This window comes from Larimichthys crocea, chromosome XVIII, assembly GCF_000972845.2.
Source record: "Larimichthys crocea isolate SSNF chromosome XVIII, L_crocea_2.0, whole genome shotgun sequence".
In the NCBI taxonomy this organism is placed as follows: Eukaryota; Metazoa; Chordata; class Actinopteri; family Sciaenidae; genus Larimichthys; species Larimichthys crocea.
This window is the reverse complement of record NC_040028.1, coordinates 8,697,731-8,725,164: the sequence shown is the minus strand read 5'-3', so window position 1 is coordinate 8,725,164 and position 27,434 is coordinate 8,697,731. Positions and strand designations below refer to the sequence as shown.

The 27,434-nt window shown below is 39.2% G+C and overlaps 2 protein-coding genes and 1 long non-coding RNA gene across 7 annotated transcripts; 2 read left to right on the top strand and 1 right to left on the bottom strand.

Moving 5' to 3' along the window:
- The first annotated feature begins 1,099 nt into the window (after window positions 1-1,099).
- Window positions 1,100-4,947, top strand: LOC104918654 (claudin-14). 4 transcript variants are annotated; one of them, XM_019277549.2, is made up of 4 exons: window positions 1,100-1,196; window positions 1,303-1,739; window positions 3,118-3,380; window positions 4,058-4,947. In XM_019277549.2, the coding sequence occupies exons 3-4, from the start codon at window positions 3,147-3,149 to the stop codon at window positions 4,562-4,564; spliced, it is 741 nt and encodes a 246-aa protein (XP_019133094.1). In that variant the 5' UTR covers window positions 1,100-1,196; window positions 1,303-1,739; window positions 3,118-3,146; the 3' UTR covers window positions 4,565-4,947. The 4 variants fall into 4 exon arrangements, with proteins under 4 accessions (XP_019133094.1, XP_010728776.1, XP_019133095.1 ...); XM_010730474.3 differs by lacking the exons at window positions 1,100-1,196; window positions 1,303-1,739 and adding an exon at window positions 2,668-2,737; XM_019277550.2 differs by lacking the exons at window positions 1,100-1,196; window positions 1,303-1,739 and adding an exon at window positions 2,775-2,981.
- A 3,819-nt stretch (window positions 4,948-8,766) lies between these two features.
- Window positions 8,767-20,561, top strand: LOC104918665 (high-affinity choline transporter 1). Its single transcript, XM_010730485.3, has 9 exons — window positions 8,767-8,894; window positions 10,317-10,574; window positions 11,067-11,180; window positions 11,538-11,693; window positions 11,822-11,970; window positions 12,931-13,074; window positions 13,341-13,494; window positions 15,252-15,469; window positions 15,947-20,561. Exons 2-9 carry the CDS (start codon window positions 10,391-10,393, stop codon window positions 16,598-16,600), a joined length of 1,773 nt encoding a protein of 590 aa, XP_010728787.1. The 5' UTR covers window positions 8,767-8,894; window positions 10,317-10,390; the 3' UTR covers window positions 16,601-20,561.
- Window positions 20,562-23,206: 2,645 nt separating this feature from the next.
- Window positions 23,207-26,197, bottom strand: LOC109138026 (uncharacterized). Of its 2 annotated transcripts, none has more exons than XR_002041813.2 (4): window positions 26,106-26,197; window positions 25,083-25,257; window positions 24,349-24,444; window positions 23,207-23,973 (listed from the first exon to the last, which is right to left on the bottom strand). It is a non-coding gene; the product is annotated as an uncharacterized LOC109138026 (long non-coding RNA). The 2 variants fall into 2 exon arrangements; XR_003464189.1 differs by having other exon boundaries at window positions 26,093-26,170.
- Window positions 26,198-27,434: the final 1,237 nt, after the last annotated feature.

The following is a 27,434-nucleotide window of genomic DNA, read 5'->3' as shown; positions in this document are numbered from 1 at the left end:
ATTTGTCTTTGTTCTTTCAATAAAGTTTGGAGAGAAAAAAACAAATGTCTGCCTCCTAACCTCTATCCTGTAAGAAAAGGAGATAAATATTCAGATAGTGTAAAGTTAAGTATTCAGACTGTCACTAAAGTAATGTCAACAGCAACAGTACCTCTAAATTACTGGTGTTAATTATCATAAATATGTTTTTTTTTATGTGTAGTATTACAGTATTTACGGTAGTCCTGGCTGTAATACAGTAATACTTTAAGGAAAATTATAATTTAAGCCTTTACATAAATGTAGTGGACTAAAAATTCAGAGTTCAATCTTAATATAAAATGTACAGACACCACAGCTTCACAAATAAGCTTCAATCAATCAAATATTAGGACTGTAAAAATATTTATTAAAGTGGTTAAGCTATGGGTATATTATCTGGTACACATGCAATGCAACCTTTTTCACATGAAATAGTAGGGTCAACACAGCTGTTTCCAATGATACTCATTAAGGTTCTGTTGCATTTATTGCAGCAGAGACTTTCCAGTGATCCAACATGCAGCACAGCAGCTCCCTGACTGTAGTCATTTATTTAGTATCATTGGTAACATCTGTGTTTACTGCTTAGAAAAAGGTCTATTAGTACATGAACTCCCATCATCGCTTTAACTAACTTGAAAAAGAGGTCTAATCAGCCAGAATGACCTTTAAAATGTACTAATTTACTGTACCTTGAGGATTTCGAGTGTATCTTCATATATATATATATATAATATATATATATATATATATATATATTGTTGTAAAGGTATGTGTAGTACAAAAGGAAGAATTAATTTTCACATGTCTGAAGATGGTTATACCCTCCAGCACTGTGTGCAACAAACCAGCTACGCTCAGCTACTAATCGCAGGATTATTCTGCTTAACTAAGACTATTATGTGTTCCACATTCAAATGGCGTCTCCCACAGGCAGACCTTGGAGAGGATCATCCCTTCACTATAGAGCTCTTACAGAGGACTGCATACTACACAAGGGACCTGGGGAAAGGGCCGGGGGGGCGGAAACCCTTGTATACCAACAGGATGTCATGGTAGGTTACACTTAGGGCACAGAGGGATAGAGAGAGAACAACTGCGAAGAAAAGAGATGGACCTCAGAAGAACCCAGAGATAAAACTGTAGTTTTGAATGACCACCTGGCTTGCAGAACAGTATGTACCACACAAATAATCACAAATACATCCTGTACAATTTGAACCTTGATTAATGTTTTTCTAAAAGTTTCTGATTCTTTTCATTTTATTGTCCATTATTCAGATGTGAAGAGATGCAGAGAGCTGAATTATTGAGACGAAAACAGCACATCCGGTGAGAACAATATCTCTTCTGTCCGCCTTTGCTTGGCAACATCGCATCCACAGTTGACACCGGCCCTGTTTATCTTTGTGGAGCAACAAGCCGAGCACTGTGACTGTCTCTCATGTCATCTCTGACATGATGCTCCAGACGCTGAAAGAGATAATGCTGCCGCTCCTGATGATGATGATGATGATGATGATGATATCTAACATGGGTCAGTCACATATCTGACAATCCTGCAGGACAGACATATGCTGCTTGTCTGTTAAGGCAGCAGCAGAGACAAACAGGAGGAGCTGGCCTGTGTGGAATCAATGCCAATCGCCCGATTTGACTGGAAGTGCACCGTCTGGACAACTTTGACCAGCCTCCGTAATCCTCGTGTAACCTCGCTGGTGAGTATGCAAATGTGGGGATTTGTTATTAAGTATCAGAATTTGAAGGTCAAGCAGCATTCAGTGTACTATATTTTATATAGGTATTCTGGAAAGTGACAAACAGTTTTGAATATTACACTGTCTTTGATGTGAAACCAATGTGAAATAAGACGTTAGTCACAGCCTTGCCTTTGTTCCTGTTGCTTACTTGTTATGCCTTCAGTGTAGTCAATCATTAAGTAAACACAATGAGGCTTGTATCTCTGATATTTTAAGAGGCCCCAACAGTGCAAGGTCTAACACCGAACAATAATCAGGCTCTTGTTCACAGAGGAAGTCAAAACAATAGGGCACAGTTTGGTTTCTTTGCTTTCTAATTCATAGTCGCTCTGTTTCAACAATTTTGCATTTAAGGGGTATTACTTGCCAGTTAATTAAAAACATATTTTCAGCGTTGATATTGTATTTTTCAGAGAGACTTTAGTTCTTAATATTTTAATAATTGTCTGCTCATTATTCAGGATTTTTTTTTCACCTAGTGAACATTTTGTTCGAAACAGGGAGAAGGAAGGAAGGACAAAAGTAAATGCTTAACTACCCATGAGTCTCACAGGGAGGGATAGGTTTTTATTTGTGGCCTGGAGCTTCCTGCACAGTTGGGGAATTTTTACTGCCATTTGTGAATCTGTACAATGTTGAGTGAACTCAGGTGAGAGATTGAATGGACGTAATATATAATTTGGTTAGTCGCTCTTACTGTCCCTTATTGTCACAGTTTGGGGCCCAACAGGCAGAAGTGCTCTGTCATTTAGTCACTCTCTCTTTCTCAAATGCCCTGCAGAGTTGTGAAAAAATTTCAGACTTAGTGGTTTATAACAGCACTCTCAGCTTGGGTGGTTTCTGTAAATGTTTAATTTCCTCTCTCTCTCTCTCTCTTTTCGCCTTTCCTGAGGGGAGGTGGGAAACTTAACAAATAGGCTGCTGTGCTTTGCCCTCCAGAGGAGAGCGTTAAACAGGTGAAGCTGAACACTGCTCTCATTAGTTACAGATGCAGTCACCTGCCACTCACCAGAGACTGATGCCAGAAAGTTTCCACAGCTATTTCTGCCCGGAGACACTTGAGGAATGGCTCAGACTCTGTGACTGGATGCAAGCTCAGTGGAATTTACTGTGCTGCTGGGGACCATGCAGATAACAGCAGGAATCCAGCCTCGTCTGCAGCCTGAGGGACCGTAGCTTTGCTCTTAGAGTGTTTCTTTTGTATGTTGTCCTTGTGCACTGGTTTCCTTTTTATTTATCTATGCGTCCTATATTTATGAGCTGGCTTATGAGACATCCGAATGCTATTAATCCTCTCAAAAGTGATTTCAAACTCTAATGCTCTTGTGCTTTGCAGTTTTGAGCATCTGTCCAAGCGAGTTAATCATGGCCAGCATGGCGGTTCAACTCCTCGGCTTCTTCTTGGGGCTGTTGGGTTTTGTAGGAACTTTGGTCGCAACTCTGTTGCCCCACTGGCGCAGCACAGCCTACGTGGGCTCAAACATCATCACAGCCACTTCCTACATGAAAGGCCTGTGGATGGAGTGTGTATGGCACAGCACTGGCATATACCAATGTGAGCTGTACAGATCTCTGCTGGCACTGCCGCGCGACCTGCAGGTACAAACACGTTCAGTTTTGTTTTTATCCAAAGCACCTGATGGTGATTTCTAATTACGTGTATTTTGATAATCTATTAATCACTGGAATATTTCAAGCAACATTCTTTGATTTTAGCTTCTCAAATGTGAGGATGTGCTGCTTTTTTTGGTTTCATATCATTGTAAATGAAATATCTTTTTGATTTAAACAATCGGTCACAGAAAACAAGGGATTTGAACACATGTGCTTGGACTCTTTCCATATTTTTTAGATATCATTTAGAGATCGAGAACCCCAAAAATTAGCACATAAGCAATTTTAAAAAGCATTATCCAGATGGATGGATGGATAGGTGGATGGAAGGACAAGTAGCCGAGTAAATTCAAGAGAATCTCTTTTAATGTGAGACTAACTTCTGAAAAATGTATCACATCTTTCCTCTTGCAGACAAAGTATTGTACACGTAGTAGTTGGTATTCAGTTACATAGTGTCACATTAAGTGTAAAATGGGTTGTATGTAAAATGCTGAGCTCAGGGTAAGAAATTAACTCTATTGCCACTCTATTCTAGACAGATTTATTAATTGATACATTAATTAGTGGACTGACTGAGTGACAAGTAACTCTTGCTGGTAGAACCAGAGTCCTGTCTTTATCACAAGGTTAAAGTGCTTGTCTCCTCTCCTCCTCGTTAGGCTGCCCGGGCACTCATGGTGCTCTCCTGCGTGACCTCAATCCTTGCATCTCTGGTGTCTGTGATGGGGATGAAGTGTACCCGCTTTGCTCGCGGCTCGTTGATCAAGTCTCCACTGGCACTAAGTGGGGCGATTTGTTTCCTCTGTGCTGGCTTGCTCTGCCTGGTCACAGTGTCCTGGACCACCAACGATGTCATCATGGATTTCTACGACCCCTTCCTCCCCAGCGGGTTGAAGTATGAGATTGGCCTGGCCGTGTACCTCGGATACGCCTCGGCCTGCCTCAGCCTGACTGGAGGACTTGTGCTGTGCTGGAGCAGCAGTGGTAACAGGTCACGGAGCTCCCTCCATATGCGGAGACATCAACCATCATCACCTCCCCCTGCCTTCAACCACATATATCCTCCTGCTCCACTCTACAAGCCCCCAGAAGCCCTGAAGGACAATCATGCTCCCTCACTGTGCTCCCTTAATAGCAATGGTTATAGACTCAATAACTACGTCTAAGACTGGAGTAAATACTAACACCATAACTGCAATGCCACAAGGACTGATATGAACAAAGAACATACTATATATACAGTCATCCGAACACTTCTCCAGCTTATTTTTAATATCTATTGATGTATTGCTGCCTCCTCCATACACATAAGACAAGTTTAAAAACTGGGGAAGGACTGGTGTGGTGTGAGAGAGAGAAGTGAGGACTGAAAGATGTTGTCCTACTGCTTAGGACCAGAAGGTGGCAGTATTTTACAGCAAATAACCACAGAAGAAACTCCAGAAGTCAGAGTCCACTCTGTGCCGCAACACTCTGATGTTAATGGATAAGCAATTGTTCTGTAACTTTCTTGTTGTAGCCTACTTTCTAGTTGGGATTAACTCAAAGCCAGCTCAATTATAATAGTTTGTTTTTGTTTTTGTTTCATTTTTAGAAAATCAATGATATTGTATATGTTTTTTATATTATTTTCATGCCAAAGAAAATTAAATAATTAACTAATAATTTAAACATAAACAAATACATAATATTTTTTATTGTTTTCATGAGAAAAACACAGCTGTGACTAATGATTTTAATGCATAGCTGCATTTCATGCTCAGTCACTTCTATGGTAGGTCAAAAGGCCTGCAGTAAACTATGCAGTGACACTTAATGGATTAAAATCCATTCATCATTTACAGTTTAACACTCAGCTGCTCTTACGAGCGGCAAAACTTTTTAATGTACAGAAACATTTAGAAAATGTTTTGTTCCTGATTTAGTGAAACCACCTGAAGATTTGAGTAAACCTTAAGAAAGCCACTGGATGGCGACAAAGGTCCTTTGAGAAGGCAGCTTAAAGCCTTCAGTTAGACCTCTTTTTTATTTATATGGAGTGCATCGTTTGATGGATATGGTGTAGGCTACAAGTTGATAAATGCTGATGACTTTTTATGAATGGCGCCAACACAGAGTCTGAGTCATTGAGCCAAATACAGTGCCATTTAAAGTTTGGACACACCTTCTCATTCAGTGGATTTTATTTATTTTTATTGTTTTCTACATTGTACACATCACTGAAGACATCAAGACTATAAAATAACACATTTTGAATTATGTGGTAAACAAAAAAAGTATAAACAAAGCAAAATATGTTGAATGCATGTGTCTTTAAGTGCAGTCACAAAAAACAATTCTACTCTAGGGTGCTGTTTAGCTCAGTTGGTAGAACAGCCGTCACGCGTATGAAGGCTCAGTCCTTGCCACGGCGGCCCAGGGTTTGAATCTGACCTGTGACTCTTTGCCGCATGTCATTCCCCATCTCTCTCTCACCACGTTCCTGACACTCTTTAGCTGTTTCTATGGAAAAAAACAAAAAAACAATTCTACCCTAACGCAGGAAAGGAAGACCAAGAGTTACTTCTGCTAAAAAGAAAAGGTTCATTTCAGTTATCAGCCTCAGAAAACACCAATTAATAGCACCTCAGATTAGACACGAATGCAAAGTATTAGTAGTAGAATTGCCACAAAGAAACCATGTCTGAGGGAGACCAACAAAAAGATAATTGCTTGGGCCAAGAATGAAGAATGGAAACTAGACCAGAGGAAATCTGGACTTTGGTGTAATGTCAGATTTGTCTTTGTGAGACGCAGACAATGTAATGGATAGTATCTGGATGTGTGGTTCCCACCCTAAAGCATCGAGGAGGAGATGTGATGGTGTGGGGGTGCTCTGTTGGCAATTTATTCAAAATTTGAAGCACACTTAACCAGAATGTCTCATCTGGCTTGTGCTTCGTGGTCATTTGTTTTTCAACAGTTAAGTAAAACAAACCTCCAGGCTATGTAGGGACAATTTGACCAAGAATTTGAGTGATGGAGTGCTGCCACAGATGACCTGGCCTCCGCAATCACCTGACCTGAACCCATTTCATATGGTTTGGGACTGGTATGGTTTGGGTATGTAAAATGAAAAATTATTAAGATTCATAGCTGCTCAATATGACACTGTTTGTGAGTCTTTCCAGACTGCTTGTCTAAAACTACCGGTAACGCCGTGGAAGTGTTTCCAAGGCTTATTTGTTAGAAAACCTTCCAATTAGAGCTGCCCTCTGTCTGGCAGCCTGTCAGCCACACAGACATCAAATTAGGAGGACGTATCACAATTCAAGGAAGTCACTTATCTTATTTCTAGCAGTCAGACTAGTCACAAATTCTTTTCCATCAAGCAGTCCATTCATACTGCCAGTAAAAGACTTCTAGGACAATGGTTGTTGTACAATTGTGAATGTAAATGAACCGAATAAAACTGTAAAATAAAGGTGAACGCATTGTTGAAAAACACTAGTGAAATATCACATCAAAGGGATTATTACAGTTGTAGGTATAATGAGACAGAAAAAGCTTCACACCAAAGAAATGTTACATGTTTCTGTTGTGTGCACTCACATTTCAGCACCATGGACAGCCGCCTGAATCCTCCATACACAGGCTTTACAAGGTAACATCAACGTACATAATAATATAATTTTAATCATCTCAATCAGTTTTAATCATGTTTGTATAATAGTTAGTATTGCATTTAAGATTGGATTTGGCAACATATGACTTAAAGTGATCAAAACAATGTCCTGTGAGTCACCACTGCGTCGTCAGACTGGTGGACGGAAATAATTAACAGTAACACAACATAGAAATTGGCATTTTTGTAATTTAGCATTCACAGTCTCAGAGTGCAATACCACCGTCATAAATAAGGACACCTGTACATGTGTATTTGAGTATATTACATATGAGCTAAGCTACGATGCATAGCAGCCAGATAATATTACCTTCAAGTCAAACACTAAGAAGTCCAGTTTGGTGACATTGCAATCAGCAACAAAATGGTATTTGTGCTATTTGGCACCCCTACAGTTTCAGAGTGCATTTGAGTTATACACTGCTGTCATAAAAATGGACAGCTGTACGTGATTTGTTACAATAGCCAAATATCAAGCCAGCTAATATTAATGAATAATAAGGAGCTCAGCTTGGTTTCTGTCTTTCAGCTTTTTATTACATGAAGCTCTCACCAGCGACTAAAAGTCAGTCCCAGATTTATTCTTGTCTGGCGCCTTTTAGCTCAGTCACACCCTAATTCTCTTCTTTTTGCCTCTGTCATTATGTCCATAGAGGCTGCTGAGCCCAGTTACTTTGCCTACTTGCCCAGCTCCAGTTCTGGCACAACACTGTCTCACAGCTAACATTCCCCTCACTAACTAGCCGAACTAACGAACTGAGCTAACATTAGCTAGCAGCAGCTACAGTTCACCTGTCCATCAGGAAACTCTGTAAGTCACCAAGAGTTGAGGTGGAGCAGCTGGAGGACATTGGAGAGAAAGCCAGTAAACATTGAGTTTCATTCATTCTTAGTGGTGGTCATACTCCACCCGAGCACAACTGAGTGGGAATGAAACCATTCACCTGATTATACATAACATCAAAATGTTTTAAAACCTGTTATTTTATGATAGAAAAGTTGCACAATGTTGCATTAAATGCTCTTTACAATGGCCTGTAAAGTCCCCTTCCAATGGAGAAAATGTCATGCATAAGCTGCCCTACATGCTAGAAAACGTTTCATCACGACTTTGGGGCCCTTTTTATTTTTTCACACCATAGCACCAGACAGCATCAATCCGCCACTGCTTCTTCCTTATGACTAATCTCTATTTATACGTTGGTTTGAAGGTTTTTATGCATAAATGCAAAAACGTGTGATTTGAGGAGGTGTTATTCCATGCGTAAGATGGGTCGTAAAATGACAAAGTACGCGGGGCTTACATCCTCAATATTACCCCCATACAGCCAGCTTTTGCACAATCGTTGAGCAAACGGGGAGCTGCGCAAGATCGTAAATCAGGCCTGAAATGTAAGCTGGCAAAGTAAAGATTTCATCCATTGCCAATATGATATTATGATATTGGAAAGCTTTTCCGTAGAGGTTGTGCGTCATGCCACTCTCTATTAGGTGCTATTTTCGTCCTGCCCTGGAAGACATTCATCCACCATCTACTCACCCTGACAGCACCCAATAAACCCACCACTCCCATTCATCTCCACCCCTCCACCCACCTCCAGCTTCGCTCTCTCTCTCTCTCTCTCTCTCTCTCTCTCTCTCTCTCTCTCTCTCTCTCTGTTTCCGACGAGCATTGGTGTTTTTTAAAAAAACAACATAGGAGACCTGTGTTTGGACGTCCAAGAGGAATACTTTGTGCTACCTGAACATTTCCTAAACAAAATCGTCTTTTTTAAATACTTTTTGGAGCCCCTACTCCTGTAATCCCATTAGATTTGTTTCTCAAAGGAAAGGTAAGATCAAGTCTAACATTTTCTTCTTTTACTAATATATGTTGGCTGACTCTAACTGCATTTGACCATAGTGACAGATGTTGATTTAAAGAGGGATCAATAATGCAATACCGGTCTCCAGGAACCATGGTGTCAGCGCAACGGGGGAGCTGAAACCCACAGGTTTGATTCTAGTGATGCAGCACATCGGACACAAAACCCCAAAGCATCTGTTTTAGTTGTCTTTTGGTTAATGGAGTTGATTTTTTATTTTTTTTTACGGTGCGTTGGGTTTGGGACGTATTAATGGCCTTTTACGCACGGTAGAACAGGAAACAAAATCATGTCGGTCCAAATTCACACCAGACTAGGCTACAGAGCAGCCTGAACGCGTTTTTTAAGAATACATTATAAACCAACCGACATCTCGGGAGTAAATTGGCACAAAAATCGGATTATAATTGTAATTTGAGCGAGGCAGCAAGGCGCGTAAAACATTCCCAACTTTTTTAAAAGCTGGGTGACATGTGCAGCACCAATAATTTGTGCACTCCTCTGATCAATAACATTATTTCTACTTTGGGATGAGTCTGACTGACATCTTTTGATTTTAAGACACATGATGGAGTGCCGGTTGCTCTTCTTGCTTTGCTATGTGCGTCAGTTGGGCACGATAAGGTATGGCCACTCTTCATAGCTTTCAACCAACAAGTCCATCTTCTTATTTTTAAACAAAGACCAAAGGAAAGGAAGAATTATTTCTGAATTTTTAACATCAAAGAGTGATTCAGCTCCAGCTGGTCGTTTGTTTTAATAATTTATTGTGTTGCATGTCATAGATACGGGGACTTTATCACACTTTTTAAAAAAATGACTTCACTGAGTGGACCGCCTAAACTCGAGAATGCAGCTTTTTCGCTTGAAACGTGGGTAAGATTTTCTCCTGGTGTTGTTTTCTTTGCTTTCTCATGGTGATTCTACATTTGAGGCTTGATCTGAAAAAAGCTCGGATTTATGTCTTAATATTACTTTGGCGAACAGGGGTTTTTTAATTATCACAGCTGATCATTTTCAGTAACATGGTCGGTGCATAGAAAACGTGACATTTGGATCTTCTAACTGTCTGTTTGTAATATAGGAATTATATCATCCAACAACATATCATCATATTATCCAGATTAACTCTTGCAGCTTTTAAGAAATTGATAACCTCAAATAAATTGTTGATAGATGACAGTATTGTTTTAAAGCTGATCATTGGGTTAATAGTTTTGTATGGTTCCGTCTTGTTCCGCGTAACGCGCATAAGAGACCTGTGCTTACAGCGTCTGTGCTGTTAATAGAGGTGATAGAAAATTATCACAAGATGAGGTTTCTGTAAAATATTTATTCAAACTCGAACACGGTCCATAGAAACGTGTTTCTACTTTTTTCTCTTCAAAGTTCTCTCCATGAAATTCCAGTACTCCGTGCGCAATAGCACTTGATCTCGGCGGGAGGAAGCGGACGAAGGGAAGATGGCCATCCACGCCGAGGGTCTCGTGGCTATTGTGATCTTCTACCTCCTGATTCTGTTTGTGGGGATCTGGGCCGCGTGGAAGAACAAGAACTCCGGTGTTGGCGATGGCGGAGATCGGAGCGAGAGCATTATGGTCGGAGGAAGGGACATAGGGTTATTCGTTGGTGGATTCACAATGACCGGTGAGCTGATTACCTACGGGGAGATGTTTGAATTTTTGTTTGTTGGTTAAGTGTTCAAATTGACCTGTGCATTTTGACGCGTTTGGGTATCATATGAAGTCAGAAAAAGGCAATAAAAACTACCAACTCCGTCTTTTACGCACAGACAGCACTGCGGCCACAAATATGATTTCTTACAAAACGCTTCAACGTTACGATCAGGACATTTCGGAGCACTTAAAGATGCAACAACTGATGACTGAAAAGTTTTAACTATGTGCTGTAAGTCCAAACTGTCACCTAAACCCAAATATACTTCTGTTTTCCCAAGTCCGATCTTTAATCGGCAAACTAAGATTTAGTGGATTCCTCTCCATCGCCACTATACAACCATCACTTCTAGGATTCTTGTTATTAGAATCAACATGGTATGGCATCCTTAATAAAAGTCAGTATTTTATTTCACAGCTTTACTTAGCTTGTGTTTTTTTGTGTGTTTTTCCTTGTTTTCAGCTACTTGGGTGGGTGGGGGCTACATTAATGGGACAGCAGAGTATGTCTACCTTCCAGGCTGTGGACTGGCCTGGGCACAGGCCCCCTTTGGTTATGCTCTCAGCCTGGTAGTAGGTAAGAACCAGTGTCTTTTTAAGTCCTTACTTTAATTACGCTGTAAAAAAAAAAGAAAAAGAAAAAGTGTGTGTCATATACTGTGAGAATACAGGAGTTGCTGCAGATTAATAGTATCAAACTGTGAGAATACAGGAGTTGCTGCAGATTAATAGTATCAACGTATTTGTCAAAGAATCATACCAGTAAATCTGCATGTTTTAGGTCAGTATTACAAGTAATCTATTATAGTATTATATCTTCTTTTGTTTCTGTCACTCTACATCATTGTACAGTGATGCAGTGGAAACTTTTTGATTCAGTCGGCACGTAAAATGTAATGCCACACAAAAACATCATATGTCTGACATCATTCAGGTGGCCTTTTCTTTGCCAAACCCATGCGTTCACGCGGATACGTCACAATGCTGGATCCCTTCCAGCAGCTGTATGGAAAAAGGATGGGCGGCCTACTCTTCATCCCCGCACTCATGGGGGAAATCTTCTGGTCTGCAGCCATTTTATCTGCCCTGGGTAGGTGATTATTGGACAGGATCACTTACTTATAAAGTCTAAGTTCATTATGAGAACCACACTGAGTTAACCAATTTACTTTTCCCCTTTACTTTGACAATGTGATGATCCTGATGTGTGTCCTATAGGTGCCACTCTGAGTGTGATCGTGGACATAAACATCAACATGTCAGTGGTGATCTCGGCCATGATAGCTATCTTCTACACACTTGTTGGGGGACTCTACTCTGTGGCATACACAGATGTAGTCCAGCTCTTCTGTATCTTTTTGGGCTTGGTGAGTTTCACTGTCAACACCCTTCAAGCTCGGGACTTTAGAAGGTGGCAATGGATAGGCTTTGGATGATTTAAGTAGGGTTTTACCAATCTGTATTGTTCAGATCAAAACATGAAGCTATCATTAGCCAATATTTTATACTAATCTTTGAGGTGTTTTTTTAACCAATGGGTGTTTGAACACAACAGAAGTGCTTGGATGCCCCTGTGGTAGATATAAAGCAGATAAAACGGTATAAAGTACCCTCGACAGGGTACAGTGTTTGGAACGGTTTCACTCTTAATGCATTTCAGTTTTCTCCTTACTGATGCCCCATCACATACAGCAGTTTTTAGTTTTGGTCCACCCATAGACTGCATTAACATGGACGTAGTCTCTGTGACATCACCCACAGGTTTCTGAAGAACCGTTGTAAAGCTCAGTGGTGGACAAGGTCACCGTCCTTGCAGTCTGACGACTGATATCTCAAACAAACTACCTATGACAGCACCTGTCTGTTAACCAAAGTGGCCTTATTAATTATGCGTAACTTTAAGCCTTAATATCATTTAAATGGGTTATATTAAAAAAAATCATCCTCCATACTGTTGTCATGAACAAGAAATTGGCTATAGAGACCAAAACAGTTTTTTTGTACCAGGCTGTAAACATGTTTATTTCTGCTGTGAAGCTTGATATTTTCATCTGGGGACTCGTTTTGTAGCCAGCCTTACTGTAAGTGGCTGTTTGAGGAACTGCAGTTTTGGGCATTTCTGCATTAGCTTCATTTTACAGTCTCAATGGCTGGCGCTCAGGTCCGCCTCTGCATGCTGATTTATATCTAAAGTCAACAAATGATACAAAACCTTTTAGAACAATGTAGATCTTGGGTCCAGCGCCAGAGTCTATATAAAATATATTTGATGAATATATACGATAACAATAAAAGCATTTGCATTCTGATATCCTCCTCTCCATCAGTGGATCAGCGTGCCCTTTGCAATGTCCAATCCTGCTGTGTCAGACATCAGTGTTTCAGCCAGGGAAGAAATCTACCAGTCGCCCTGGCTGGGGACGATTGAGTCTGAAGACACATGGCTCTGGGTGGACAACTTCTGTTTGCTGGTAAGCTATTTTTTTAAATCAGAAAATAAATCAAGAGACAGTAAATTAGTGTAAAACAAACTACATGCATGTTTTGATTTCACTGTTACAGGAAGGTGGTTTAAGCTTTATAATGTGCAGTAAAGGCACCGGGTTTGTTAGAGGTTCCCTCTAACAGAATATTTATCAGAATAACTGGAAGATGCGTAGTGATTTGTAACAGTGGTGTAGATGACTGTTATGCATTGGTTTGGTGTCTGTATTTACTATGGTGTTTCTGTTTCTAGATGTTGGGGGGAATTCCCTGGCAGGTCTATTTTCAACGGGTTCTTTCTGCCTCTTCAGCTACCTATGCCCAGGTCCTTTCTTTCCTCGCTGCCTTCGGCTGCCTGGTCATGGCCGTCCCCTCTGTCCTCATAGGAGCTATAGGGGCCTCCACTGGTAAATACACACACACACACACACACACACACACACACACACACACTACACACACACACACACACACACACACACACACACACACATACAGATGCTTTGCTTTAAAGCTATTCTGGGGACCCCAGCATTCAATTCCTTAGTCACTTTGATGTGGATGCTTTTGAAATGTACCATATTCAAGCACTTCAGACCACAAGGACCTGTGGACTAAATATTGTCTAAAGTATTGATTCAGTACTGATGAAATAGCTATGACTGAATGTTATTTACATCTGGATTAGATGCCTACAAATGACACAAAAATGACCAAATTGCAATGTCAACCAATGTTTATATTCTGTAGAAGTCTGGATTGCAGCTGTTATATCGCAAAGGGGCACAAACACATCAGGCACTGATCTGTGAATGATGTGCATGCACACACACACACACACAGACACACATATATATTGATTAATCAGTCAATTAAATATTCAATGACAATCAAAACATTTAAGAATCTGATCCTTTATTCAAACAGGAAAGTGTGATCAAAGAGAACACAATGCCTTCCTGGGTTGTTTACACCCCAGCAGCCTTTTTTTTTTTTCATATGTGTAAATGCAGATACATACAGTATCTGGAGGGTAAACAACATCAGACAAATCCTGTCACAACGGGCAGAAAAGAGAGCCATCAGACCATGCCGATTTAGTTAATATTACATCTGAAGAGGAGCTAATTAATCTCGTCCGTCTGAAGCTGTTTCATGTATAACGGGCGCTAATCAACCACTGCTTGTGAATATCCAGGGGAGGGAGAGAATGCAGTATGTATACCCCTGGAGGATGAACGATGTCAGAGGGTTGAGAAACGAGAGCAAATGTTCCTCCACTAAATGGGACAATAGTAGAGTGAAGAATGGATGCACACTTTGGTTTATGAACACATACTCCCATAACTCCCATCAGCCTCAGCTGTACTTTGTGCTTGTTACCAACTATAATAGTGAACATGGTAAACATTATGTTGTGCCTGCAGCACTGTCACTGTCTTAGCATACAGTTAGCTCAAAGCAGTACAGTACAGTACAGTAACAGCTGTAGACTCTTATTATTATCTTAAATATTAAGTCTTTCCACTTGACAAACAATACGCCTACATCCGTGGAAACTTCTGTATTTAATCATCTCAAAATGTCTCATGAAAATCAATGGCTACTCTTACACATTAATCATTATTAATGAAGTGATTATTAATCAAATGTATCATTAAAATGCAATTAAACTACATAATGTATTTTTCAATACTGGTTCATGTATCATCCAATAGGCACCAATCAGTGTATTAACCATAGTTGATATTGCATGGATGTCATATTTTCACCATCACCATCCATGATTTTTTGGCATCATTTTGGCTTTTTTTTCCCCTCATTGTGACAAAGAGTTCAGGATTACAGTGATAATCTCTGCTGTACTTCAGTACACAAACATGTGCCCTTTTGTTTCTCAGCAACTAAAACAAGTATATCCACAGGGAGTATTGTATTATAATAAGGTCTTAAAGTTGAGCCTTTTGTCTGAAGGGATCCAGTACAGTTGTGTTTAGTTATGTTGTTAATTGCCTCACACAAGTCGCTGCATTGTTTTTTTTGTTGAGCCCAGTAATTGCTTCTACTTGGATACAAAGAATATGACTTATCAGTTCATAAAAAGCCCCCAAATAAGCTTTGACTACAATATATTTGTGACTATAGTTCCCATTTATTTTTCCAGACTGGAACCAGACTACTTACGGGTCCCTCCCTCCAAAGGATAAGGATGAATCAGACATGATCCTTCCCATAGTGCTTCAGCACCTCTGCCCACCCTATATCTCCTTCTTTGGTCTTGGGGCAGTGTCGGCTGCAGTGATGTCGTCGGCAGATTCATCCATACTCTCAGCCAGCTCAATGTTTGCCAGGAATATCTATCAGCTTGCCTTTCGGCAGTCGGTAAGTCAGTCATCAATATTATTAAAGCATATCTTTTGTTAGTTTGCAAGCATTAGTAAAATAATCAATAAATCAATTCTAGTTACATCCCAGTCGTTTACAAATGTGTAAGATTATACTTATTATACTTACAATGTTCAAAGACACAAGCTTGAACTTTAAAGAACCATACATTTTAATTATTTCAAAATGTTTCTAGATTATGTATAAAGGTTTTAGGTAGGGTTTAAAAGCATGAACCACTACTATGATGTAGAAACATGGTGGTGCATCATGGTAGATTCCCATCAGCCTCAGCTGTACTGTGTTTAATGCTCATTAGCAAGTGTTATCATGTTATCAAAGCAAGACTGTGCCTAAGTACAGGCTCACTATCATGGCTGTAGACTTAATATTGTTTTAATTTGATAATATCGACCCTTGTCTTCTCCACATTTGATGTTTTCTTCTTCACTCTTTTATCTCTTTCTCCTCCAGGCCTCAGATAATGAAATTGTTTGGGTGATGCGCTGCACCATCTTTGTGTTCGGAGCTCTTGCCACTGCTATGGCATTGTTAACAGGATCGGTCTACGGCCTGTGGTACCTAAGCTCAGACTTGGTCTACGTCATCATCTTTCCCCAACTTCTCAGTGTGTTATTCGTCAAGGGCACCAATACCTATGGCTCTGTGGCTGCCTATGTCTTTGGTCTTGTGCTACGCATTGGTGGAGGGGAGCCCTACCTCAAACTTCCTCCCTTCATCTACTACCCTGGTTGGGTGAATCAGAAGAAAGTTCACCACCTCACTGGGGAGGAGGAGCACTTCATCCAGCAGAGGTTCCCGTTCAAGTCTGTGTCGATGGTGGCATCTTTCTTGGCAAATGTCGCCTTTTCTTACCTGACAAAGTATCTATTTGAAAGCGGTATGTTGTCACACAAGTACGACTTCCTGGATGCCGTGGTGTCCAAGCATAGTAAGGAGATCATGGACAAAGCCACGCTGGTCGGCAACCATGATAACATCAATCTTTCAGAGATGGCGCCCGTCACACAGGCCCTGGGTGGGTCACTCGCTGGGACATTCACCAACACTGAGGTCCTCAGTGATGATGGAGCTTCTAGTCCAGAGGCTTTTCACAATGAAAACTAGGCAACAAAGGCACAAAGAACCAAGGAATTTAAAGAAGAAGGGATAATCAAAGAGGCATCGACCAAATTAACAAAAATGTGCTGAGGCTTCCGAGTTATTCCACAACTTTGTTTTACACTGATGACATGGTGCCTCCTTCTTTTTTAAGATCCCTTGCCAGAACCAGGAGGTTGACCGTCAATCAGCTGTGTCAAGCATACCATACTCATCGTTTTTTAATCATGACTCTGTGAATCTACAACCATTACAACCTGTTTAATTTAAGTGCTGCTACGGTGATCGAGGGACTTTCAGGGGAAAACTGCAGTAGACATACACTATGTGACGCCATCTATAAGAGTTTGCTGTGAGTAATGAAAATAGTGCAATATCTAACCAAGACACTATGTCCATGAGTATATAACCGTATGCGTGTGTGTGTGTGTGTGTGTGTGTGTGTGTGTGTGTGTGTGTATGTGTGTGTTCATGTACATGCACATGTGTACACGTGACAACAAAGCAGCATCAAGTGAATGCTCCAGAAACCTTTCAGAGTTTAGGTTTTAAATTTGCGTAGAGGAATTTTATTAATAGAGCAATAATATTTTTAAGATCTATGTTGTATAGATACATACGTTGTACTGTCATTGTTTTTAACTTGAAGACCAATAGATACTTCTTCTTTTTTTTTCTTTCTTTATGTTGCGTGTTTATCTTGCACTTAATCCTCCTTTCATACTCACTTATTCCTTGCATACTCACTTAATATGTCCTTACCCTTGACTTGCAAAACTAAAGGCTATTATTGGATGATTCTGCAAGACCTCAGATTACGTTCAGTCCTAACATTTTTTAATGTTCACTGCCAACATTTCTAAAAAGAATTATTCCTACAATATACCCATACCCATATATACATAATCTGATGAATGTAAATCCAACATTCAATCTCTTTTAGCTCTGTTTTGTTCTCCACCAACTGCTGAGGGAAATATCTGACTCATTAGCCTCAGAATACTCCACTGTGTTCACCAACTGGTTGCTAACTATGCCAGATAGTGTGTAGTGGAACCAAGGTTGATGAGAGCAATGAGAGTGAACCAAAAAACGAAAATGTGAGCCAGAAAAGCCAAAACAATGAGCTGAAAGACACTAAAACAGTCTGTGGAGCTGAGTCAGGTGACAGTTTTAAGTCATTTGGTACTCAATTAGTATTTCATCCAATTTATAAAATGAAAATATTGATTTCAGCAGCTTCAAGAAAAAATAATGACCACAGTTAAACATAAAGTCCTCATGAACTGTTCATATAAGATGGGATACAAACACAGCTCTGTGGTGTCAAAGTCAAACACATTAAACAACCTCCAGTGGTAAAAGTGCAGATTTCAAGGTAATGAAAGCTTGCACTGGATGTAAAACGTGTACTGCAGAATCATCACAAACATTATGAATGTAATTCCATAGGAACCTCGGCTTTCATTACACAAATTCAAATATCTGACATAAAACTAGATTTTTGAATGTTTTTCCTGTAATCCGTCTGCCATTGCCTTCCATTCACTGCCGTAAGTTGTGAAAATCAGTCTGCAATCGTAGTTTTTGTGTGATTGTGTGGTACATCTTTGAATAAATGTGCGTTTACAACTAACAATAAAAGCACGTATGATGCTTACATGTTCATATATAAATGAATGGAACCCAATGGCAGACTGGAAAGTCATTCAGAGATTTCAAAAACACTACAGTAAGCTTCGATTGGTATTAATGTGCATTGCTATCATTTTAAAGGACTGATAAAGGCCTTTAAAACAATCTCACAGAAGATATTTTTGAAATACATGTGTGTATGTGTGTGTGATGGTTTGTTTGGTCGTACTAAACCTGTATTGACTGGCCAGCCACAGCAGGTTAGTGGAGACAGGAAATGATTGTTCCTCCCAGGATGGTGTTAGTAGCACCAGTCATTATCGATCCAATCCCCAGTTGATTAGCCCTCAGGACATTTGATTTATGCTGCAAAGAGGTTTGAAACTACGGTTCGTCAGGGGTTGTTTTACAGTGTGTTATATTCAATGAAGAAATGATACTGATTGAGCAGCCTCATACATACAGTAGGTCAGGCACACTGCTGCTCAGTGTAAGGAGAATCAAGCAAAGGAGTTTGTCACTTTATACAGTGATTTTTGTCATTGTTAAGTGTTGCTATTGTCCAGTTGACTATTCTGTGTTTATCTCCTCTCGGAATTGTTGTGGTTTGTTGGTGTCGTTTTGAATCTATGGACTCGCCTTAATTCAAAGGTCAGCTGTGAGAAATGACTGAGTTTGGAACACTAAAAAGTGGCCCATTTTATAGAAATCATTTTTCAATTAAGGGATAAGGCTAGTGATATTCTATATTTAATTTATTGTCAACATTTAAGACCAAAACCAACAATGTGTTCTTCCCTACCCAATCTATGGCACTGGCTTTGTAAGGCAGAGGGACTCGCAAGGTAATTCACAGAACCACGAGAATCCATCCTGTCAGTGCTATGCACTTGTGTCCTATTGGTGTTCGGACCAATCAGTGTTCAACCAAGTGCAACTGTTCAGTAATACAACAATGATGACTCCTGTAGGGGTTAGCGCAGATGCTGCTGTAGCATTAGTTTTATCACAACTAGAGAGTTGTACCTGGAGAAAAAAAAACTGCACTGAAGGGTTTCCTTGATGGATCTTCTTTGGACTTGCAATTCAATTCACCTGTAAGGTCTAAACCTGCTCCATATAGAGTGTACTCTAAAATATTATTTACAGAGACTCAACAATTCCCACTATGAACAAGCACTTGTTGATGCTGGAAAGGAAAAATGTCTTGCTGGGTAGAAACCTAAAGCACCACCCAGCTTATGGTGATCGGTTGAGTTTAGATCTGATCTGATTGGTTGAAGTTAGCCTGTTACAGACAGTGATAGACAGATGGCCAATCCAATCACCTGCCTAGTATTTTTTGAAAGTGCCTGCCATTTTCCCAACAAGACAACTTCTGAGATGGTTCAAACCAACCGGCGGAGTCAGGTTAATTCATTCCTACTGCAGATGTAAATCTTTAAAAATGGCTCATAGTGTCAAGTTTGTTAAGGCAGAACAATGTCAGAAATATGTTACTCAAAGAGGAGTAAGTAGTGCAATTTGTAGGGGATTATGTTCACATGCATATTAATAGATATTAGGTGTTGTATTGAGTATTTACTATTATTAGTATTAACTAAGAAATATGTCATCCAATGAAAAGGTGCTCAATGGCACAGAGAAACAAGGCTTCACAGACAATACATGTCAGTGAGATCAGTCCATTGTTGGTTTTGGTCTTTTCAAGGGATTTGGTGACAATAAAAAAAATCTAGTGTAACACCAACCTTATACTTTAAGGTGGCAAGACGGCCTTGTAGTTAGTCTTTAGAGTAAGGGGACCTGATCCCCGTATGCAGCCATATCTGCTGAGGTACAGTAAGACACAGTAAATCCCACCCTGATCCTGTCTCATCTCTAAAACATTAATAACGGTTGTAGGATTTATGACTTGACACGTCAGCTTCAAACTGAATGGGGGTGACTGCTGGTCTGATGCTATGCAAAGTGTCAGGCGATTTCATTTGACTTAAATGTGAATGTAAACTTTCCTCCTCATCAGATAAGCCTCATAATGAGTGTGTCGTAGCTTAGGTTCACTCACAAACCTGAACGCACACAAAAAAGAATCAATGCCAGCTACCGAACTGGCACATTTGTGGCTATATGTCGTAAATTGCAATGATGCTGTATTTTTGTGTGATAAATGTATATACCAAAAAAGAAACATAGGAACAAATTAGTCTACTTTTAATGCAGCATTAAATGATGTTTGTTGACAGTGAAATTACAGCTATTTATATATTCTAGTGTCTATAAGAGTATAGAGTTGTAAACATATGTGAGGTCAGTTGAATAAATTATATGATTTAGCACAGTCACGATTTGGTTTTCTCTCTTCATACGAACACGTGCATTATGGCATTTTTTCAATTATTGTTTTATTTTCAACTATTTGATGAGCTATGCAAAAGATATGGACGGATGGATCTGTGTGTGTGTGTGTGTGTGTGTCTGTACAATGCGTGGACTGACTGGTGGAGGGTTTAATCTAACGGTTGCCGCCTGCTTGGACGCATCAATCAAAACACCCACCTCAGAATTTTATAACTGCCAAAACTGTCAGTGCTGTCAATCATTCTCTTTTAGGCACACACACACACACACACACACACACACACACACACACACACACACACACACACACACACACACACAATCAGATTGCAGCATGACTACACCAGCCTGACCCCTCACTGGTGGAACAAACCTTCAAATTGTGTTTTTTCCTCTGTAGTATTAAACTCCACCTCCCAAGTAAAAATAACAAGTCTGTAGTAATAACTAATCTGTAGAATCGATGGAAAACCTCCCTGCTGGCTTTTTAAACTATAACCGAATCACATCCGTGCTGATATTCAGTCTAACATCACAACCTCGAGTGTGATATTGCTTTTATACAACAGTTCTACAAGCACCATTTATTACTTTACAGTAATAAGTGACAGCAGATTATGATTAGTTTGTTTATTTAACCATTTATTTGGATCCACCAACAGAAATAGTTCTGCAACTGGGCTGGGATTGCACTGTTGCCATGCAACGCCTAAAGTATCCAGACTTCTTTCCTTCCCTTCGTCCTCTTATGACGACCTTTCATAGATATGGCTAAATGTTAGTTGTGCAAAAACATTAATCTTTGAGGAGCAAAGTTAGTTACAACTTAAGATATATAATGACCGTTAAATAAACAAATGTAGAACACCTGTGAAGCAAAATGAGACATGTAGTCCCAGTGCATATCAGTGGATATGGAAATATGGATATCAGCGTTGTTAAAATACATTGAGACAGACATTTCATAATCATTTCTAAAGCTGATACGAGAGGTTTCTTGTTCATGTTATACCTCTGCTTCGTCTTGTGGGAATCATGTATGCACCTTCCACGCCTTCAGACCAACCCCTAACAGCAAGCTATTATTCTGTCTGTAAAAAGAGATTGAAGCATGTGAGCAGGTGTAATAGTTATTAGTGTAAGTGCCAGTGAAACCTGCCGCAGTGTCAGATTATTCGCCTGCAGGTGACAGACATGAGATTAGTCTGATACCATCAAATTTATAAGGCAGCATGTTTAAAGAGTGTTATCATCGTACAAAATGCTCAAAAAATCAATTTGTTTCAGAGCAGTTTAAAAAAAAAAAAAGCAAAAATAACAATGCAGGGAAACAACAGCTGACCTGTCTTTAGCCTCCACCCAAACGCAGTCACTGGAAAATAGTCAAGGAATCATCGTTCCTCTGTACAACTGGCACCACAGCCCAGCTGCATCCCAGGTAGACGCTTAAATAAAAAGTATATCTATATCTAAAGATTTAAAAAACACTGTATTGCATGGATCTACTATATCTATATATGAGATTCATGTAAAAAAAGAAAAGAAAACAGAAGTGTGTCAATCTCCATAAGCACCCATATTAAAATATCCAACTTCACAGCAGAAATAAACATGTTTACAGCCTGGTACAGAAAAGTTTTTGGTCTGTATAGCTAATTTCCTCGTTCATGACAACTGTACTGAGAGTCAGGCAATGATCCACATCTGGCGACGACCAGAACTTCAAAATTGCTCTTAGGAAACCTATGGGTGATGTCAAGGATACGCTGTCAATTGTTTATACTGTCAGTGATTTCAACCCTAGTATACACTGTAAACCCAAACAAGTTAGCAGTACTCAAAAAATTTGACGTAATAAGTTACATCAAACTTTTTAAGTTGATAAACTTAAAAATTACAATTTTCTGAACTTACTTGTACTCAAATATTTTGATAACAGCTGAATCAAAAGTGCTCATGTAACAACTCATACATTTGGAGTAAACATTACTCATGACCTCCTGATTTGTAATCGAATCTTTTGATTGAAGTTTAATTGAAATTGCTCATCTACCTCAAGTCAAATATTTGTAGTAACCACTACTCATAATTTTCATTATTTGACTTGAATCTTTTGATAAAAGTTTAATTGAAATTACCCACATAACTGAAGTCAAATATTTACTGTAGGTAAGATATATCTTAGACAGAAAGGGAAGGTTTGATATCAGTCTGTAGTTGGCTAAGACCTCTGGGTCTAGAGTGGGCTTTTTAAGAAGAGGTTTAATTACAGCTACCTCAAAGTGTAGCTATCAGTTACTATGATGTAAAGTTTCAAGTTTTCAAACCACAGGAATAAGTTTACAGAACTTGAAAAAAAGTCAGTACACAACCACATAATTTTTATGTTCACAAAACTCATTGTTTATTAGTTTGTGGTTTTTTTGGTCCAGATTACTCAAATATGTTGAGTTGGTATACTTAAAACCACCTGATTAAAAACTTAACTTTTTTGTGGCAATTGATTGCCTCATTTACAATGAGTATAGCTAACTTAATACTGCTAAAAGTTGAAATTAAATAGAAAAATAGATAAACATTTATAAATTAAAATAAATAGAACAAAAAACATTTAGTCAGGAAAATAACCAGAGTAATCCAAAATAATGATAAATAATACAAAGATGAAATATTCTTTTGTTACAGCTATACAAAAAAACAAACAAAACAACAACAAACAAAAAAAAGCCTTAACGTGTTGCTAGTAAGGCAATAGGGCAGCAATGGATGCAGTTACAAAAATGCTACAGACTGTTTAAGAACATTTTCACTTAAAACTCTGAATCATTAACCAGTATCAAATGCAGAGTGAAATTTAGGTCATCTTGCGCAGCCCACAATGGCTGAGAAATACCATTAAGAAAAACATTAAAACATTAGCATAACTTTTGCATTATAATGAGAACAAAGGCACATTGTGTAATTCGGGCCTTATGGCTGAACACCTGCAGAGTAGTGCAATTACTTTTTGCATTATTTAGACAAAAGGAAAGAACTTTACCCTGCATCCTTCTTTCAGATGAGTTGAGTTTCTACATCATCAAGTCATTCTTGAGGGACTGCAACCTGGGTGACAGTTTACCACTTTCTAGACCAAGTAAAATCTTTTGAGTGAATTCAAAAGTGTTGGTCAGTGATTTGGGATAGCTGAGGTGTAGTACATAGATCAGTCCAAACATTACCAGGAAGGCATCGCCAAATCTGGGGAGACTGACCATGGCATCACTTTCAATGATGACAGAGATTTTCACAGGCTGGTAGTGAACTGGACTTGTGTCATGGTCACTAACGACACTAAGGAGGGCCACTGCAACATCATCAAGCTCTGGCTCATCAGACTCGTCCTGAATGAATGAAAAAATAGATATTAATCACAGTCTAACCCATGGAATAGAACAAAAGACATCATTTTAGGGATGCACCGAATTGAAAATTTGTGGCTGAAGCCGAATAAAAATCAAACGCTTGGCCGATTACCGAATACTGAATATGTTGTTAAGTTTTTACCCGAGAATCGAAGTGGTGTGAGATAGCCTGAAACAAAGCTAAATTTTTTACTGAACATCTTATCATCTTATCATAACGCCGATTGAGTTCCTTTGTAATGAGGAGAAAGAAAACAGACCATACATGGAAAGTGTATGGGTAGACTAAACAAAGGTAAGTCATAAAACTGTTTACATAATACACAGTAGTGTTAGATACTTAAGGAGACTTACTGTGCAGGTTCTTAAAAATCCAGAGACGTCCTCGCGCAGATACACAGGAAGGGCGTGGAGAACAGTAGTGCGCTTGGTGTGGATGTCATGGAGTTCCTATTTCCAGATAAACAGAATTGTATGATTTTAAACAGTCAAATCAGAACATATGTCCACAAATAATCTGTTCACATCTTTAATCAAATCAATTTTATTTGTATAGCCCAAAGTCACAAAGTACATTTGCCTCTGAGGGCTTTACAATCTGTACAGGGAGTGACACCCTCTGTCCCTAGACCCTCGGTTCGAGTGAGGAAAAACTTGCCCACAAAAAACCTTTAACAGGGAAAAAAGGAATTGAATGAAGAGTACACATTTGTCCTATAGCTACAATCCTTATATGGGCATGTCACTGTTTCGTGGTTTTTCAAATGCTTTCTGAGATAACTGAAAAGGGTAGATTTAGAAAAGGGTTGCTGAAATGTGCATAAAGGGCATTTAAATAACACCGGCCCCTGACTCTGCTCTGCACAACTGCTAAGTTGTGCTGTATGTTATCTTGACAAATGAGTACTCAGTGCATTAAGTGTCTGAAATGTACAAATGCAATCAGTGTAGAGGTATGGAAGAGGACTGATTCTGGAGTAGTGGCTGTGCTGCAGCTTGTAGTGTCTAAATAACTGTATTCTGGAGGTGAAAGAAGCTGCGCACAACTTACACTGCCAGATCATTTTGGAAACACATTCAAAACTTACAGTAAGTCCAGTGGTGCTGGCTGTGCAGTGTAGGTCCAACTCTAGCAGTCCCCCGTGCTGCCTCTCTTTGGCGCTGCTTCCCGCCACTCACGCTCAACCTTTTGTTCTTCTATTTTTTCCTCACCAAAGAGCGGTAAGCAATCAATCCTTCTGCTTTTGTCTTAACTTCTTGAAACTGGAACAGAGAGATACAAAGGCACAAACTGATGAACAATTAAAAAGCATCCAAACAGTGTCAAATTATAAATACTTCCACTTATAATTTTTCCCTGTTAATGACCTTTTCATTTAATCCCTAAAGTGTGAATGCATTAGCAGTAGCTAGCGGTGCTGCTAAGGCTAAAACAACACAGAGTGTGGATGATTGACACCTGTCACCTGTCGACCAATCAGAGTCAGGAGAATCGATTAGTACCGCCCACGTTCACTTTTGACCAATGACGATCCAGAATGAAGTAAAGCCAAAGGTGGTATATCGCAGCAAGAGGTCTCACTTCACTGTCAAAGCCTCTTTGTCTTTATGTAACAACCAGGAGCTTCGTGACTGATTCAGACTAAAGCAGAGACATTAGCAGGAGACATTAGCAGCGGGTTTCCACGCTGGAATAAAACTGTTGGCACAAAACAGCAAAGATAAGACATACCGGATTTTTTTGTGTGGATTTTTGTTGCTACTCTTTGGGGGCTAGCTCTCCGAGTTTTCATCGCACAGTGATGAGACACATATCTTTGTAAGATAGAAGCGGTGACGTCATCTACTCTAGCAGGCGCAACACACTCATGTTAAACGCAGATTTGGAGTAAAAACCTGCACAGCTTTAAGGTGGGATAGTTTAAAAACAGTAAAAGATTTTTTACTGTTTACTGTTAAATCAATGATATCGTCGTTTCTAGCTAGCCCTGCTAGCACAAGGTTTCGGGGAGAGCGGCAAAGCACATAAAAACAGGAACCCGCCATCTCTGCTATTCTTTTCGACACACAAAATACAACTAAATGTTAGTATATTAACATTCAAAACTTACAGTAAGTCCAGTGATGCTTTTCCTGCTTCGCGTCGTTCGTTGTCAATCGTCCGTTGCTCCTTTTCGCGCCCAACCTTTTCTTCTTCTTTTTTTTTTTTCAAAAAGCGGTAAAAAAAAAAAAAGTGTATCAGGCGCATGAGCGACGCCTTCTGCTTCGGAGGGGGAATCGGAATAAAAATTGATCCCTCGACACTATATATATAAAAATGTATATCAAATATATATATATGCTACATTAAACTGATAAGACATAACGATTAAAATAAATAGGCTACATTTTTACATTAATGTCTTACATTAATGTCTAGACCATTTCCCAAATCAAATTGTTGCTAGTGTTGTTTTATTATGATTGCAATTTATTTTTTATGATCAATTTTACTGATGAAGCACTTTGAGATTTTATTGTATTTTACTATGTGCTAAATAAATGAAGTTTATTATTAAATCCTACCTATTTGAAACAATAGAAGACTACCATATATGTAATTACTTAATTCTATTAAGTTGTGCTTAAGTTATGTTTTTAAGTTATGCTTACTTAATATACAAATCGTTGAATTTAATCAAATAATATTAGTTTAAATTACTCAAAAAGGAAGAACATGTTACATGAACTTGACATAATTAAGTTAGTAGAACTTTATTTAAACTTTGAGTATACACTACTTAATTTATTTAATTACTTTGAACGTTCGGGTTTACAGTGTAGGTATAGCTACTCACTTTGACAGAGGCTCTTACCAGCACAGTGAGCTAGAAAGGTAAAGCACTGTGTTGTACAAGCATGCGCAGCGTATACTGCAGCTTTGCTTCGCTTGATCGTGTGAACGCCCCCATAACAGGTTCAAATAAGCAAACTGCAGGTCTTATTCATCCTGAGTGGAGTTTTTCAAGTTTGATGAATCATTGGTTCCAAAATAATCCATCAAAAAACCTCTGATGTTTGTCGGGTTCATGGCCACAAGCCTCTGACTGAACTCCCAGCTGGTCCAGTGAGCACTTTTTATTTGAAACGCTCTCTATGTATCTATATGAGTATCTGTCTCAACCCTACAGTCTTGCTGCAGGCTTCACGACTCAAGCTTTTTCCTCGCTGAAGCTTCCTCTGTGTTTAAAAAAAGACAGATAATTCCCTGAACGTCATTAGTAGCATGTAATTCACACTTACATTCAGCCCTGCAGCGCAGATCATGATTTATTCTCTCTAAAATAACAAAAAAAAAGTCAGGAAGGCAGCTGAAGTGCTGAGGAAGAGACAAAACATTATACTCTTTAATATTCCTAATATCTTTTATTTATAAATTGCATATCATCCTACATTTTAAT

What these genes read in the sequence shown, in the direction of transcription:
- LOC104918654 (XM_019277548.2), top strand. Translation starts at nt 3,099, where the DNA reads ATGCTCTTGTGCTTTGCAGTTTTGAGCATCTGTCCAAGCGAGTTAATC. An exon ending in CACTGCCGCGCGACCTGCAG is followed by an intron (nt 3,381 to 4,057) that starts GTACAAACACGT and finishes CCTCCTCGTTAG; the next exon opens with GCTGCCCGGGCACTCATGGT.
- LOC104918665 (XM_010730485.3), top strand. Translation starts at nt 10,391, where the DNA reads ATGGCCATCCACGCCGAGGGTCTCGTGGCTATTGTGATCTTCTACCTC. An exon ending in TCTGTATCTTTTTGGGCTTG is followed by an intron (nt 11,971 to 12,930) that starts GTGAGTTTCACT and finishes CCTCTCCATCAG; the next exon opens with TGGATCAGCGTGCCCTTTGC. An exon ending in AGCTTGCCTTTCGGCAGTCG is followed by an intron (nt 15,470 to 15,946) that starts GTAAGTCAGTCA and finishes TTTCTCCTCCAG; the next exon opens with GCCTCAGATAATGAAATTGT.